We start from the raw sequence: 14,556 nt of genomic DNA on the forward strand, positions 1-14,556 counted from the left end.
ACGTTAGCATATAGTCTGAAAGATGCTGGAAAACTTTGCCGAAGAAGGTACGAAGCTGGAAGATCCACAAAAAATGGTATTACTTTTCGAAAATTGATTGTTCAAACCAAGAAATCAATGTTTCTGCCAGCACTACAGGACAACCTTCTTCTTCTTCTTCTTATTGGCATTACATCCCCACACTGGGACAGAGCCGCCTCGCAGCTTAGTGTTCATTAAGCACTTCCACAGTTATTAACTGCGAGGTTTCTAAGCCAGGTTACCATTTCTGCATTCGTATATCATGAGGCTAGCACGATGATACTTTTATGCCCAGGGAAGTCGAGACAACTTCCAATCCGAAAATTGCCTAGACCGGCACCGGGAATCGAACCCAGCCACCCTCAGCATGGTCTTGCTTTGTAGCCGCACGTCTTACCGCACGGCTAAGGAGGGCCCAACCTATGGACAACCTATGGTTTTCGAAAGGCAAAACCCATCTTCCTTCCTGTTGAATTTTTTTCTTTGTGAAATGACGAATAGCCCCCATTAGCTCTAAAATAAATTATTTTGAATTGACACTCAGTTAAATTAATGGTCAACGTAGTTCGGCAGTGCTGGCAGAATAAACGATGTTTTGCATCTGGTTTGAACACTCAATCTTCGAAGCGTTATAACTTTTTTCGTGGACGTTCCAGCAACGTGCTTTCTTCAGCAAAGTTTTTCGGCATCCTTTGGGTTATACTTTAACGCAATGAGCCACTTGGTTTACGGTGAACTGAAACCTATAGTAGTAGAAACGCAAAAATATACGTTCTCCAATACTAATTTCCATACAAACTTCAAACGCGATGCGGAAAGCGAGGAAGCAACAAATCGGTCCCAAATTCTGCACAGTTGTTCAGTTGGGGCCAGTGGGGGCATATTTGAACAACATCTTCGTTAAAGCTATTTTAATGGTTTTTAGATGGTTTTCTAGTGAAAAATAATTTGGTCCTTCATATATCATATGGATCTGAATCAGATGCAGTTTGATTTCGTATTGTACAGTTATTTACCAAATGTGTATTTTATATTCTGAAAATTATCTCCCGCATGAAGAAGAGCAATGCCTTTAACTATGCGATATTCTTCTGTTTACAGTGCAAATGATCTCTTTATTCTACAGGATTTGTCTTGCGTTTTGTTATTTTCAAACTTCGCATCAGATTTTCAGATAAATAAAGTGCTTAACACATAAATTGGCTATTTTGTTCTGTTACAAATTAAAAATACTGCGCATCGCTGAATAAAAACGTTTCTTCTGAAGTATTGGTTTATGTAATAATTAGTGTTCCAAAAAGAGAAATATTTATTCATTCTAAAAGTGAATAAAGATTTGCTTGTTGTTGCCACCTAAAACATTTGTTACAGAAGTAAGCTAATAGAGAACAAGACAACAGCCAAGTAAACAGTAATTCGGCTGTTGTCTTCACACCAAAAAAATATTATTGTTACAGATGACGTAATGGAAAAAACTGTCACAATACCACAAGACGTAATATGATTTGAGATGTATTTTTCAGTCAATTTGGATGCACACAAAAGTTTCAGTACAATCGCCACAGTTTTAATGAAAAACAAACTGAAATGTACATGCATCGAACCCAAGGCACAGAAACCGGTGCGATGAATGTATGAAACGACAACTTCATATCTGCTAACATTATAATCCCTCTCTTGTTGCAAAAATAAATTTCCTCTACATCTTTTCTAACAAATAAGAGCGTGAATCATATTCTTAAACAGTAATTTTTAATTGATGCACGTAAAAAAATTAATTATATTTATTATTAAAATGTTTAGGGTGGGTGTACCAATCGTTGCCATACATAAGAACAACTGTTTTTTTTTAAATAAGTAAACGGCATGCGAGTCGACTTTACATACAAGCGAAAGGTGTTACTACCTGCAACTTGGAACAGCTGTGAAAACCACAATAAAATGTGTTATAATCCTTAAAATTGATTAATCCATAATAGGAACGCATGCAGCAGTTGTGGCAGTATTCTTAATTTTGGTTCCTTATTTGGCAAATCCCATTGTTTTCTTATGGGATTGGTCAAATAGGGACCACTAGTGCGACAACTGGTACAAAGGACATCAAAAATTAAACAAAGTCAATTTTTACAATTATTCTTTGCTTGTTTTGGAGGAGATCAAAGGTGTTACCGTGTCATATGAATATGCTTTATCGATCTGAACTTGTTTTGTGGTGATTTGATTGGCCATTTCGCATTTAAAGTACTAGTGCGACAACTGGTGCTATAGCTACGACATCTAGCCTAATACTTTTTTGCCAAAGTAGTATAACAAAAAACCCTAATTAATCCACCTTGCCTTTCTCGTGCAAATAAAAAATGGTATTTTGGCCATAACTTCCAAGCTGGCCAGGAAACAAAGGGATAGAAGTCTGCGTCGAATGCAACTTGTTGCGAGCAAATCGGTTGAGGATAAGTGCCCGAAAAATGAGTGACACTTTTGCTACAAGGCGTTAAGCGACCCGTGCCGAGGGGATGCATGGCCAGGGGGTGAAATAATAAGCTAGGCCTTTAACGGAGCCTGTGGGGTACCTGGGCACCCCCCACAGTAATTGTCCCTTACCGCGTCATGCTGGGCTCTGGCGTGGTGCACCTCTTTTCCCGAGCAACTCGTGGTATCAAAATGGAAAACCAAGTCAATTCTTCAATTAGTGGTAGTAGTGTAGGCGCAAGGCCTTCGCAAGAGGTTGGTTGCTCTGGTCTCCGCCTAGGAGGCCAGATGCAATAGTCGGCAGCTCGGTGCGCAGCGCCATCGTGGGTCACTTAGCCTTCTCTTCGGCTACGCCGGTAGAAGTTATGGACGGCACATGTCTAAGGGGGCGATGAACCGCACACGCGATGGGCTTTCGGCCTTCGAGGTGGCGACGGATCAGCTGGACGAAGCATAATATCAGTAAGGACCTTAAGAGGAGCCTGTTTTAACTTCGAAAGTCGATGTTGGACGCCAAGCAGGAGAGGACGGTCAGGACGGTCAAGCGCAAACCCGTGAAATACGTGGAGTCGAGGTCTACCCAGACTGAGGCCCAAGGAATGACCGAGGGCGTGCCAGCGAAGACGGTGGTGCCAAAGTCTACCCAGACTGAGGCTCAAGTATTCGCGGGCACGTCGGGGGTGACTGCTCCAACGGAGCAGACACAAAAACGGGAGAGATAGTCTCCAGGGGATGAGCTCTGTGGGGGCCGCTCTAAAACGCGGAGGGTTACTTCCACCGACAAGGGTAGTGGGGCTGGGAAGCTGAACCCCGGCCAGGTACCTCCAAAACCGGGGGAGGAAGGACCTGGAAAGGTCCGTCCACCCAGGAAAGACGGTGGTAAGGGGTTACGGCAGGCTGAGAGCTCTCAGCCGCCCCAGACCAGGGAAATAGAGGGGGATGACGCCTCCTGGACCCTGGTCAAGAACAAGAGGAAACCGGAAACGTCAAGGGCCGAAAAGAAGGCCCAGGCGAATGAGGGTAGCAAGAAATCTAGGGTGTCCCCCAGAGCAGTATCCCCGGGCCCCTGCTTTCAATCTGTTCACCTCCGACATGCCAGAACCTCCAGAAGGCGGCAGATGTTCGCAGATGACAGCTCCATCGTCTACAACGGTAGAATGATCAGAGCGCTAGTGGCAAAACTCCAACTAGGTCTGGATGCCCTGACAGAGTACCTCACCAGCTGAAAGATCTGTATCCACGCGACGAAGACCCAGGTCACCATTTTCCCCCACTCTAGATCCCCTAAACTTGTTCCGCCTGGGGACTGTAAAATCATTCTCAATGGCACGACTGTGGAATGGATCAATGAGGCCGACTACCTTGGCTTGACCCTCGACAGCAAGCTTATTTTCAGGCAACAGGTTGACAAAACGGTGACAAAGTGTAACATTTTGTTGAAACTACTGTACCCTTTGATCAACCGCCGGTCGTCATTGTCCCTGAAAAATAAGCTTGCTGTCTACAAGCAAATCATCCTCCCTGTGATCGAATACGGCATGCCGGTCTGGGAGAGCTGCGCTAAAACCCACCACCTCAAACTTCAACGGGTTCAAAACAAATTCCTGAGGATGATCCTCAACACCCCTCCCAGGACAAGAACATCCGAGGTCCACCTTTACATGAACGCTTTGGTGAGTGTTAGGAAAGGTTTAGGGTCCGTTGCTTGCATTCGTATCAAGCTCCAAATAGGCGCTAGTTTCAATCTAGGTTATCAAATTTTTATTGTAAATATTAGTGTACATAGTAGTTAGGTTATCAAATTTTAAAAACACACTAGCGCCTCCTAAAGGCCGTTATGATATATCATATCTTAAAAATTAAATAACAATGTAAATAAAAAATACAAATTGAAGTTGGAGGGACAAGCCGGCCGAGCACTGTACATGTAAAAAAAATAATTGTATTACAGAAAATGATTAAATAATGAAGAATTTTAATACTACTAGAAGTCTAGGATAGGCGCCAATCGCTCCAGGGGCGATGCCCTAGTCATCATGACGGATTAGGCTAAGTACTCGGACGTCTTGAAGGCGATGAGGAGTGACGTCAAACTCGGTGAACTCGGCGCCGACGTACGTCGAATATGACGTACCCGCATGGGCAAGATTATCCTCGAGCTGAAGCGGGGCGTCTCGAAAAAGAACGTCGCCTATAAGAAGTTGACGGAGGAAGTCCTAGGCGAGACGGTCACTCACAACGGAGGGGAATTTAAGGGTTAAAGATCTGGACGAGATCACCGAAGTCGAAGAGCTCGTCACGGCACTGCGGCGACAGTGTGACGAAACGAGACGAATATCGCCATCATAACGGATTCCTACCGAGTACCTGCCAGGAACGGTAATTTGGTCACCGATGGGTCTAAAATGGCGGCAATATGGACAACGGGGAAATACCCAGTCCAAGAGTTGGTGTCTTCGACACACGAGGGCTTCGTCATTGCCAAAATCAACGGGGTTTTCTTCTGCAGCTGCTATGCGCCTCCTCGATGGTCGATCGAGCAGTTCGGTCGAATGCTAGATTGTTTGACGGCTAACTTGATGGAGCGGTCTCCAGAGATGCTGGAGAGGATCATCGCGGGGCTCTTTCCACGTCACGACCCAAGTCCCTGGCCTCCCTTTGTGGAGCTGCCAGGGGCCAGGGTGGCCGACGAGGGAAGAGTAACTGTGGCGGAACTTGCGGGGATTGCACAGTCCCTTCGTGTAGGTATGGCGCCAGGACCGGATGGTATTCCAAGCCTGGCCATCAAAACGGCCATTGCTGAGGCTCCCGAGAAGCTCAGATCTGTCATGCAGAGATGCCTGGACGAGGGTGTCTTCCCTGAAGCATGGAAAAGACAGAGCTTGGTCCTTTTGTCAAAGGCGGGGAAAACCACCGGGGGATCCGTCGGCATATAGACCAATATGCCTGCTTGATACGGCGGGGAAGGTGCTCGAGAAGATCATCCTCAAAAGATTGTTGATACACACGGAGGGTGCGGATGGTCTATCGATTAACCAGTTTGGCTTCCGAAAGGGTAAGTCGACCGTAGACGCTATCTTGTCGGTTATCAAATCCGCGGAGATAGCTATCCAGCGTAAGAGGAGGAGTTCGCTATTCTGCAGTAGTGACTCTCGACGTGATGAATGCTTTCAATAGTGCCAGTTGGGCAGTTATTGCAGATGCGCTCCTGCGTCTTGGAATTCCCGAGTACTTGTACAAGATTCTCGGAAGCTACTTCCAGAATCGAGTATTGGTATACGACACGGAGGCGGATCGGAAGTGCGTTGACATAATCTCAGGGGTTCCGCAAGGTTCCACACTGGGTCCGGAATTATGGAACGTCATGTACGACGGTGTCTTGAGGTTGAATTTCCCGGTGGGCGTGGTAATCGTCGGCTTCACTGACTATATTACACTGGAGGTCTACGGCGAATCGATCGAAGAGGTGGAGTTGACTGGAGTTGACTCGATCGCAATTGTGGAGGTGTGGATGAGTTCCAGGAAGTTAGAACTGGCTCACCACAAGACTGAGGTGGTTTTTGTTACCAACCGAAAGTCGGAGAAACAAGCAGTAAGAAGGGCAGGAAACTGCGCGGTCACATCTGAACGCTCCATTAAACTCTTGGGGGTAATGATCGACGATAAGCTCATCTTTGGTAGCCACGTCATTTACGCCTGCAAGCGTGCCTCCACAGCTATAGTGGCATTGTCCTGGATTCAAATTGCTCTGCGGTTTATGCCAGCAAGCGCAAGCTTCTGGCTAGTGTCGCTCTATCCATACTGAGGCATCCCGAGCAGCACCAGTCAGACAAAAATGGTTGCAGCAACTTCATTGTGACTAAATCTGGTCACATATAAGTTGCAGTAACCTATGCAAAACAAATATGCTACTGGGGATGGGGGGCCAGCTTGGGGGACGGCCCTGCGTATTAACTGCTACAAAACGAAGTTAGAGGGTACGTATAGGCTCATGCGCCTAAGAGTTGCGAGCGCGTACCATACCGTGTCGCACGATGCACTTTGCGTCATCACCGGTATGATCCCTATTGACATCGTTATCGGTGAGACATAGAGTGCTTCGAAATGCGCGGCACGAGAGGCATCCGTAGGACTGTCAGGTTGGCCTCAATGGTCAAATGGCAGCGCGCGTGGGACAGTTCCACTAAGAGTAGATGGACACATAGGTTGATACCGGTATACGAGAAAGGCTAAAAACGGATCTGTCATCGGTTTTTCATAATCATCATGTTTATTCAACAATGATACCTGTCGTGAGAATTTGATGAAGAAACTCTTTCAAACAACATTTTGAGACCAATTTCATGAGAACGCCAAAAAGTGTGATTGGTGGCAAAAAGTAAACGATGGCAGGGAGTGCTTTTAGTAGCTGCAATTGTCCGAGAATGATAGTCAGATGGTTTGTTTAGGGGAGTAGTTTGCTGGAAAAATTAATCAGGACATTCGGTCATTTCCCGTCTGGATTTGTTTTTTTACGGTTTTTAAATATTAAGCTTAACGCCCAATAATAAAATTAAATAATATGGTTTGTAAAGTTTACTCAGCAGGTATGAAGGATTTTAATTACAAAGCTAAGATTTTTTTGTTGAGTTTCTTTGAGAATTTTGAACAAATCAATACAAATCATCAACATTTATCGTACTACCAAGACTTTCTTTTCATTTTTGGGTACTTGCTTCTTGTGTTCTGTGCATTTTTAGTGCTTTTAGTTCAATCTTTGGATGACCGGTTCTTTTAAAAGACCTATATCGTGTTCCTCGAACCGTAATAAGTAATACTTATGTGTAGTATCGATCGAAGTCCTTCCTATTATTTACAGATTTTAGAAGAATCGTCTTCGAAAAACAGAAGGTCTACATAAAAAATTGAGAATATTTTCTATGGGACATCAAATCCTGCAAAATGCCATGTATTAGTTGTAAATATCTGACAGCTCACCGCTTAGAAGTTATTTTCCCTTCTTGCAAGTTTCCTATCATAAAAAACTAGGGATAGCAATTTTTAATTTCATTTCATGTTGGAGATCCTTTTTGTGAGCAAAACTGTATTTAGTTGTGGCGATGTGATTGGTTATAGATCCGAAAAGTTATAAATAAAAACATGTTGAAATGTTATGCAATAGAATATGAGTGTTGAACATTGTAAATCGCCATAACCCACTTATATGCAACAGTCATAAAATCAAGTGTCGTAAGATGCATTCATCTCTTTATCATTTCGATCATTGGGACATCGGTCTTGTTCTGGAATTCCACCATGATTCACTTATTCAAACCAATCTCTGCGCTATCAGCGGCTTCTTGACGTCGCTTCCAAACAGTGTCATTTGTAAAGTAAATAAGATAACAACTTTGCACTCTCACTGCAACCGGTGCGGTGTTCTTCGCAAATATTTTTTAAGTTTCCCTGAACCCTATGGTATCCATTCATTAGACATGAGTAATGACATTCCTTCCATTCGCTATTGCATTTCCATATGTGGCTAAATATTTCAAATATTTCAAAGTATCGCAAGAAATCTTTCAGACCAAATACATTTATGATTGATAAACATAATCGTTGACAAAAAATGGGAAGCCACTGTGGCAAAATCACTCCTAATCACCGCATAGTAATTCACATAGTCACCACGCCATGTCCATCTTCATGCATTGCTTCATTTACTTTGTTAGCGCCATCAAGGGGGCGGTACTGATCAAACAGCAATCAATTATTACTAAGCTGCGCCCCCGATGGGTATTGTGAGACCTTTTCAGCGTCTTTTTTTTTTCTTCACCAATCGGATACGGCACGATCGATATTTATGAACCAAGGTGGTCGTCCGTGTCGATCCGATCGCTGCCTTTATGGTTCTCTAATAGCTAATACTAATTACCAAGAGATGTTTGTAGACTTATTAATTGACTGTTGGGGGTTGGTGCTTGATTGTGGATTGCAATCAGAGAATAGATGAGTTTCTTTGTTTTATTTTTAAACATTTCTACGACTTCCGTATGTTTGAAGATCTCATAGGGTGGAGACAATTTGTTGGACTTCCTGGTTGAACAATATACAAATTAACTACAGCAAGCACATAGCGAGTGTCAAGTTCACAGCATAGAAAAGAAGGTCAGCTTATCAATGCAGGCTATCATGAAAATACGTAATAGTTATTCGAAAGTACGGTTACTTCGTCAGGACAACTAAAATTTTTAAAATTGTCCATCCAATCTATGTTTTATTGATAATCCGTGCGGACGTGCCGCAAGCTGAATATTAATAGCGTGTCGATTCGATAACTAGCCATGTTAAGCTAGAATTAACTCGAATTGACAGGTACTATCTTTTAGTTTAATGGCAGTCAATATTCCAACTGGGACATAGCCTTCTCATACTTTTGCGTTCTTCAAGCCCATTTGCAGTAAATACATCAAAGCAGTTCCCAGTCCGGAGAGAGGGATACGAACCCAGTGCTCCGCTTCGTGAATGTGCATTTCGCCACTGGAGGTGTTGGGGTTCCATCGGAACCACACAGTACTTGTCTGCGGATTAAAATCATTATCGCAAAGTGATGAATTAATTGGCGGTTTCCAATGACGACATTCGTGTGCGATCGATTCGGTCACGGAGTTTTCCGATCGGCGGGAAAAATATTAAGAGACATGAGTCGGTGCGGTGTCCTCTTTTGTAAGCCATTGATTCAACTCAAATTATGCTGAATCCGGATGAATCGTAGATTTTGCTGATAAGAGAGCCAATATTTTTATGGAAAATGTGGGATATTCATTCCGATTCACTGCTTGACTTATACAATGAGAATCAATGTTGTCATGAGTTTTTCCTTCTCCGTTATATCTTCATCCATTAATATTTCTATGTCCCACTTTTTGTTTTCATCCTTCATTATTCCTACTTATTTTTCCTTCCTTTTTCCTTCCTTTTTTCCTTCTTCCATCTTCTTTCGTTTTTCTTCTCTCTTCATTCTTCCTTAATCTTTTTTCCTTCTTCCATTTTCCTAAACCTTAATTCTTCTTCTTTCTTCCTTTTTCCTTCTTATTTCTTCCTCTTTCCTTCTTCTTTATTCCTCTTTCCTTCCTCTTTATTCCTCCTTCTTTCTTTCTACTTCCTTCTTCCTACTTCCAACTTCCTTCTTTTTTTCATCTTCCTCCTTCTTCCTTCCTCCATCTTCCTTCCTCCATCTTCCTTCCTCCTTCCTTTTTCCAATTTCCTTTCTAATTATTTCTTCTTCTTCTTTCCTTCTCCCTTTATTCCTTCTTTCTTCTTTTTTATTCCTTCTGCTTCTCCTTTCTCGTACACTATTTCTTCCTTATTCCATCTTCCATCTGTTTTTGAGTGTTGTAGATTCTTAGTTCTTCAAAAGATGTTTCGTTCCTTTGTTTGGCAGTTTTCCTATACCCTCATTTTCTAACATGGAATTAATCCGAATTGAAGAACCTTGAAAATTTGAAAATTTGCATAAAAAGAGCTGCGTTCACATGTCATAAAATAACTTTGACTTGACACAAATATATTCGATGGAATTCATCAACCGCTTTTCGTTCGCCCATATTAACCAGTTCGAAGATACATTTTTTATAAAACCTCTTCGACTACAATCAGCCAGTAAGCTACCTTGCATGTAGCATGTGGTGCGTCGAGAGCGTTGCAACGCTAAATCCAGAAGAGAACATAGAGAGAAACAGACTTTAGGAGCGCTAAAACCTCGCCAACACTCCGAGGTGATTTAACTAAAAATCAATCTTGATCGTTAACAAATCATTGCTTCACATTAAAAATAACTTAAATATTATTAAAAAAATACTTTCAAATTTGTTTTAATTGCATTATTTTTTCTTATTCAAGTTTTATTGTGTTCCGTGATTTAATCCTTAAAAACTGTCATTTATTAATGTTTTAAATCAATAAATTTCTTAAAATTTTTAAGAAAAATCCGCATACTGACGGCACAAATTGAACAAATAAAGCCGATTTTTTATTATGTCAACCTTTCCTCAAAACTTCTCGTCAATGTTATTTAAAGGGATCACTAATAAAATGTCATTAAAATTTCATTAGTTTCTAAAATATTCATCATCAAAGTTGAACCTTTTTGTTTTATTTTCCTGAACTTTTTTTTGAACATAAAGTAACGGAGCTGAATGGAAATCCAATTCAAATCTGAGTTGACAATCCTTAGCGTGCATGTAGCGTGCTATCCGAGCTTCAACCCACATTTAAACACTTAGCTGTGGACAGTTGGCTGAGCATTTGGGCCCGGGTTCCGCTCCGTGTTGTAACGCATAGCGATACACAAATCAGCACCCCTCGAAAGTGAAGAATAAAACTTTATCGCATCGCGTCTATCCTAATCAGTTCGAGTTGACATGCACCGCGGCAATTAGCGACTACACCGCAATCAGCAACCATCAGGGGAGTGATAAATCTGAGCAGTTTTCGATCGCGTACGTGTCGTTGTCGGGAAGAAAAACTACGCTCGCCGCCATTCGGATCGCTTGCCGTCGCCGTATTCTTCGTGTGACCTTCGTCAAAGCGGCTAGCCAACGGGCACCAAAATAAACATCGAGACGATGGGGAATAAGGGGCACCTTCGGTTCGCATCTTCTACGGGGGCAGTTCTGCTGTCGGTGGTTGCCTGCATTGGTAAGTAGGTGCTAATGGGCCAAGTGGGGGCGGGTACCGGTGAACTATTGCGTGCAATTAGTGGTCCAGATGTTGGATGGCCAACATAACTCATATAGCCAACATAGTGAAATGGAAATCGATTTGTGTGGATTGTTGATCCAAAAATAGTCGGTGTGGTGGAAGGAAACGAGAAAAACAGCGCGTGGCAGTGGCATTGAGTGAGAAGTAATCTGGGTGATAATGCAAAGTTATGTGGGCGCTTGAGTGTGAGAAAAGAAAATGCGAGCATCCACGGAGAATGCCTTCATCGTATTCTAATTTAAGCATTCACGAGTGCATCATTAATGTAGGAATTAGCATGGCAAAAGTGACTCTGCAAATGCTACGGAAAGCCGAGTACATAAATGGATGTGGATGTGTGTTTCAGCGGAAATATCGATACGAAAAATAAACAATATTGGTAGTAGGGTAACGCGTGACGCTGGGAAGACACATTCACGTGGTTTGTTACAGAGTAAGATCTACCCAACCGACCAATAAAGTTTCATTTGTTTTTCGAGCTAGGGCGATTTGTTCTGGTAATTCAAAAGTAATTGTAATTGTAAATTGCTCTAGATGAAAAACGATTTTGAAGGTAACGATTTTCTGGGGATGATCGAATAGCCGGACGACGAAGATGATGCTAGAATTCAAATCTGAAGGTACAAATGACACGCCTTGAGAGGGATATTACATCCTCTGTTTGGAGTCCTAATAGCAGGATCTCGTCATTAGAAAAGCTTTCTTGAAAAGACCCAATAATCGGACTGAAACGTCGGGAAATGAAAAAAATGTAAACCCGTTGGAATAATTTTTAGACTAAAATTTAATTAATTTAATAATCCTAAAAGAACTTTCCAAGGAATTCTTGGAGTTATTTTCGGAAGAATTTTAAAATACATGTAGGAAAAGCCTTTGGAAATTCCAGTTGGAAATTCCTTCGTAAATTCCTGTAAGATTTCCTCCGGAAATTTCTTTAAAAACTCTTTCAGAGGATTTTTTAGGACATTTCTTCTAAAAATCCTTCAGAAATTCTTTCCACTCCAGAAATAATTTATCGGATCTCAACTTTTCTCATGCGGTGTACCCCTTCAGACCTTTTAGTTTTTATAATTATTTAGACATAGTTGATTGAAATTAAGAGTTTATTTAATATTTTGTTCCTTGGGCATGTCTAGTTTTTGTGCACACACTTTTTGGAACTAAGCTTCAACCGATTTGCTTGCAATAAGTTCCATTAGACGTGGAATCCTGTCCCATTGTTTTCTATTAAGAATTGGTTAGATCGAACTATGGGACCAAAATTTATGGCAAAAATATATTTTTTATAATGAACGAGAAAGGCAATATTATCGCTAGGGTGATTAATCAGGATTTTTTTGACTGTGATGCATACCAATAAAACGTAAATCAATGAAAAATTAAAACCCCTTTACCTAAAGTGCTATTTTAGACCTTTCTTATGTGATTTTTTTCAACATCCTCCTTAATGCACCGAGGGAGGCATCATCACTGCTAGGTGAATTGATTTGAGTTTTTTAGCATCTCCTGGCTTTTAGAATGAATAAACTATTCCTTGTCTTTAAATCTGGGTGGTTTTTATTCATGCTTCTTTATTTTTAGCTAAGTTTTCAAGGGTGCCTACAACCGAACCACGAAATGAAAATGTCCAAAAATGTCAAATTTTCTAAATTGTCCATATTTTTTCTAAATCGATGAAATCATAATAATTTCTTTGCTAGTAGTAAGGTTATAAGTTTAGCTTTCGATTGCTATGCAAATGTCGACATAAGATCAACCAGGGCCAAAGTTATGGACCAAACACAAAAGGGTGCCCACAACCGAACCTCCTCCCCTACTAATAATTATCAACTGAGAAAGACACAATCCCCGTGTTGAAACGTTCTGAAACGACTAAACCCGTTTCTATCAATAAAGACTTTATAGCCGTAAAGTTGAATATAAAAGTAACAGTCGATCTTGCGCCAATAATTCCTGAGAGTGTTAGTCTTTTTATGTAAGACCACAGTGAAGTCGGCTGGGTTCAATTCCCGATATGGGTTAGGAAGCTTTTTTAACTTTCCTAGGCGTGTTAGCCTAAAGATATATGCATGCAACAATAATAGTTTGGCTTTGAAACATCGCAGTTAATAACCATAGAAGTGCCTAATAAACACTGAGCTGTTATTCGGGAATGCATCAATTTGAATATAATGCCATTGAAAAATAAAAATTATCGTTTAAAATTCTTGGAAATTTTCGAAATTTGGTTTTTATTAGTATCAGATAATATTTTGAGAATATGCGACTCTGAGTGAATCTTTGGAATCCTGTACGAAATTCCAGGAAATAAAAGGATATTACTAGGTATCCATTTCAGGCACATTTTTGTTCTGACATTTTGTACTTTAAAGTATGAAAGAAGAGTTGATTTTTGATGGATCTTTTAAAAATTAAGTTACTTAGGCTTTTAATTAATTTAATAGAATGTCTAAATTAGTGCCCGATTTGTCTCAAACTCCACTGAGGGTAACTAGCTCTTGCCAACTACGAAGTAAAAATTGTGATTAGTCAAATAGTCAAATACCGTCTTGCGGGACTTCTTTTTTTATTCCGGGGGCTACTTTAGATTCTTTATTTTATAAAAAAAATCAAACGTACAAAATACCAAATGTGAAACATAAAGTTGCCATCCAACTATCAACAAGACACCCGAATGGTGATACTGGCAATAGTAATTTACGTTGTAATTGTTCCAAAATGTCCAAAGTAACCTCCGATTTTTTTTTCAAAAGAAGTCTTGTATGACTGTACTTGTTATGTGCAGCTGAACAGTGTACATAACAACTATGTTAAGTTAAAACTGATTTAAAAAATCGACTGAAGTAGCTCACCGCATGGACATGAATCCCACTTTATGTGTTTTTTTTTTACTTTATGTGTGCGAAGAAGAATGTTTAACGTATTGATGCCTAACGTCGCGCACTCATAAACATACACAACAAAAGTATTAATGTTGTTATATTTGGCAACTTAACCTTAGTAAGATGTTGGGGTCAATATGACCCAAAACGAAACTTCAAAGTAGAATAACTTTTTACCTGATAATCCGATCATTCTGAAATTTCTTGACTTTTAATATTTTGTGGAAATGAAGCATCTGACATGAAAAAAGTATTTTAAGGTGCAACAGGAACGACCCCACAAAAAAAGTTACGAATAAGATGTTAGGGTCATATTGACCCAGAAATGTAAATGCTTATAAAACAGTCAAATTATAACCGAATTACAAAGTTTATATACCGTTCGAAAGATAAACTCATCAATTTTGTGGCTATGTGGTGATATGCTGGTTCTGGAGACAAT

At 40.9% G+C, this 14,556-nt stretch overlaps 1 protein-coding gene across 3 annotated transcripts in view; it reads left to right on the forward strand.

The window, feature by feature from the left end:
* LOC134227046 (fasciclin-3-like) overlaps positions 1 to 14,556 on the forward strand; it is a 73,179-nt gene that overhangs the window by 14,779 nt on the left and 43,844 nt on the right. Inside the window, exon 2 of one of the 3 annotated variants that reach the window (XM_062708253.1) lies at positions 10,882 to 11,169. In XM_062708253.1, coding sequence (XP_062564237.1) covers positions 11,097 to 11,169 — 73 coding nt within the window. In that variant the 5' untranslated portion in view covers positions 10,882 to 11,096. Of the gene's footprint in view, positions 1 to 10,697; positions 11,170 to 14,556 lie in introns of those variants that run through there. The other 2 variants (XM_062708255.1, XM_062708252.1) reach the window with 2 other exon arrangements.

This window comes from Armigeres subalbatus, chromosome 3, assembly GCF_024139115.2.
Source record: "Armigeres subalbatus isolate Guangzhou_Male chromosome 3, GZ_Asu_2, whole genome shotgun sequence".
NCBI lineage: Eukaryota > Metazoa > Arthropoda > Insecta > Diptera > Culicidae > Armigeres > Armigeres subalbatus.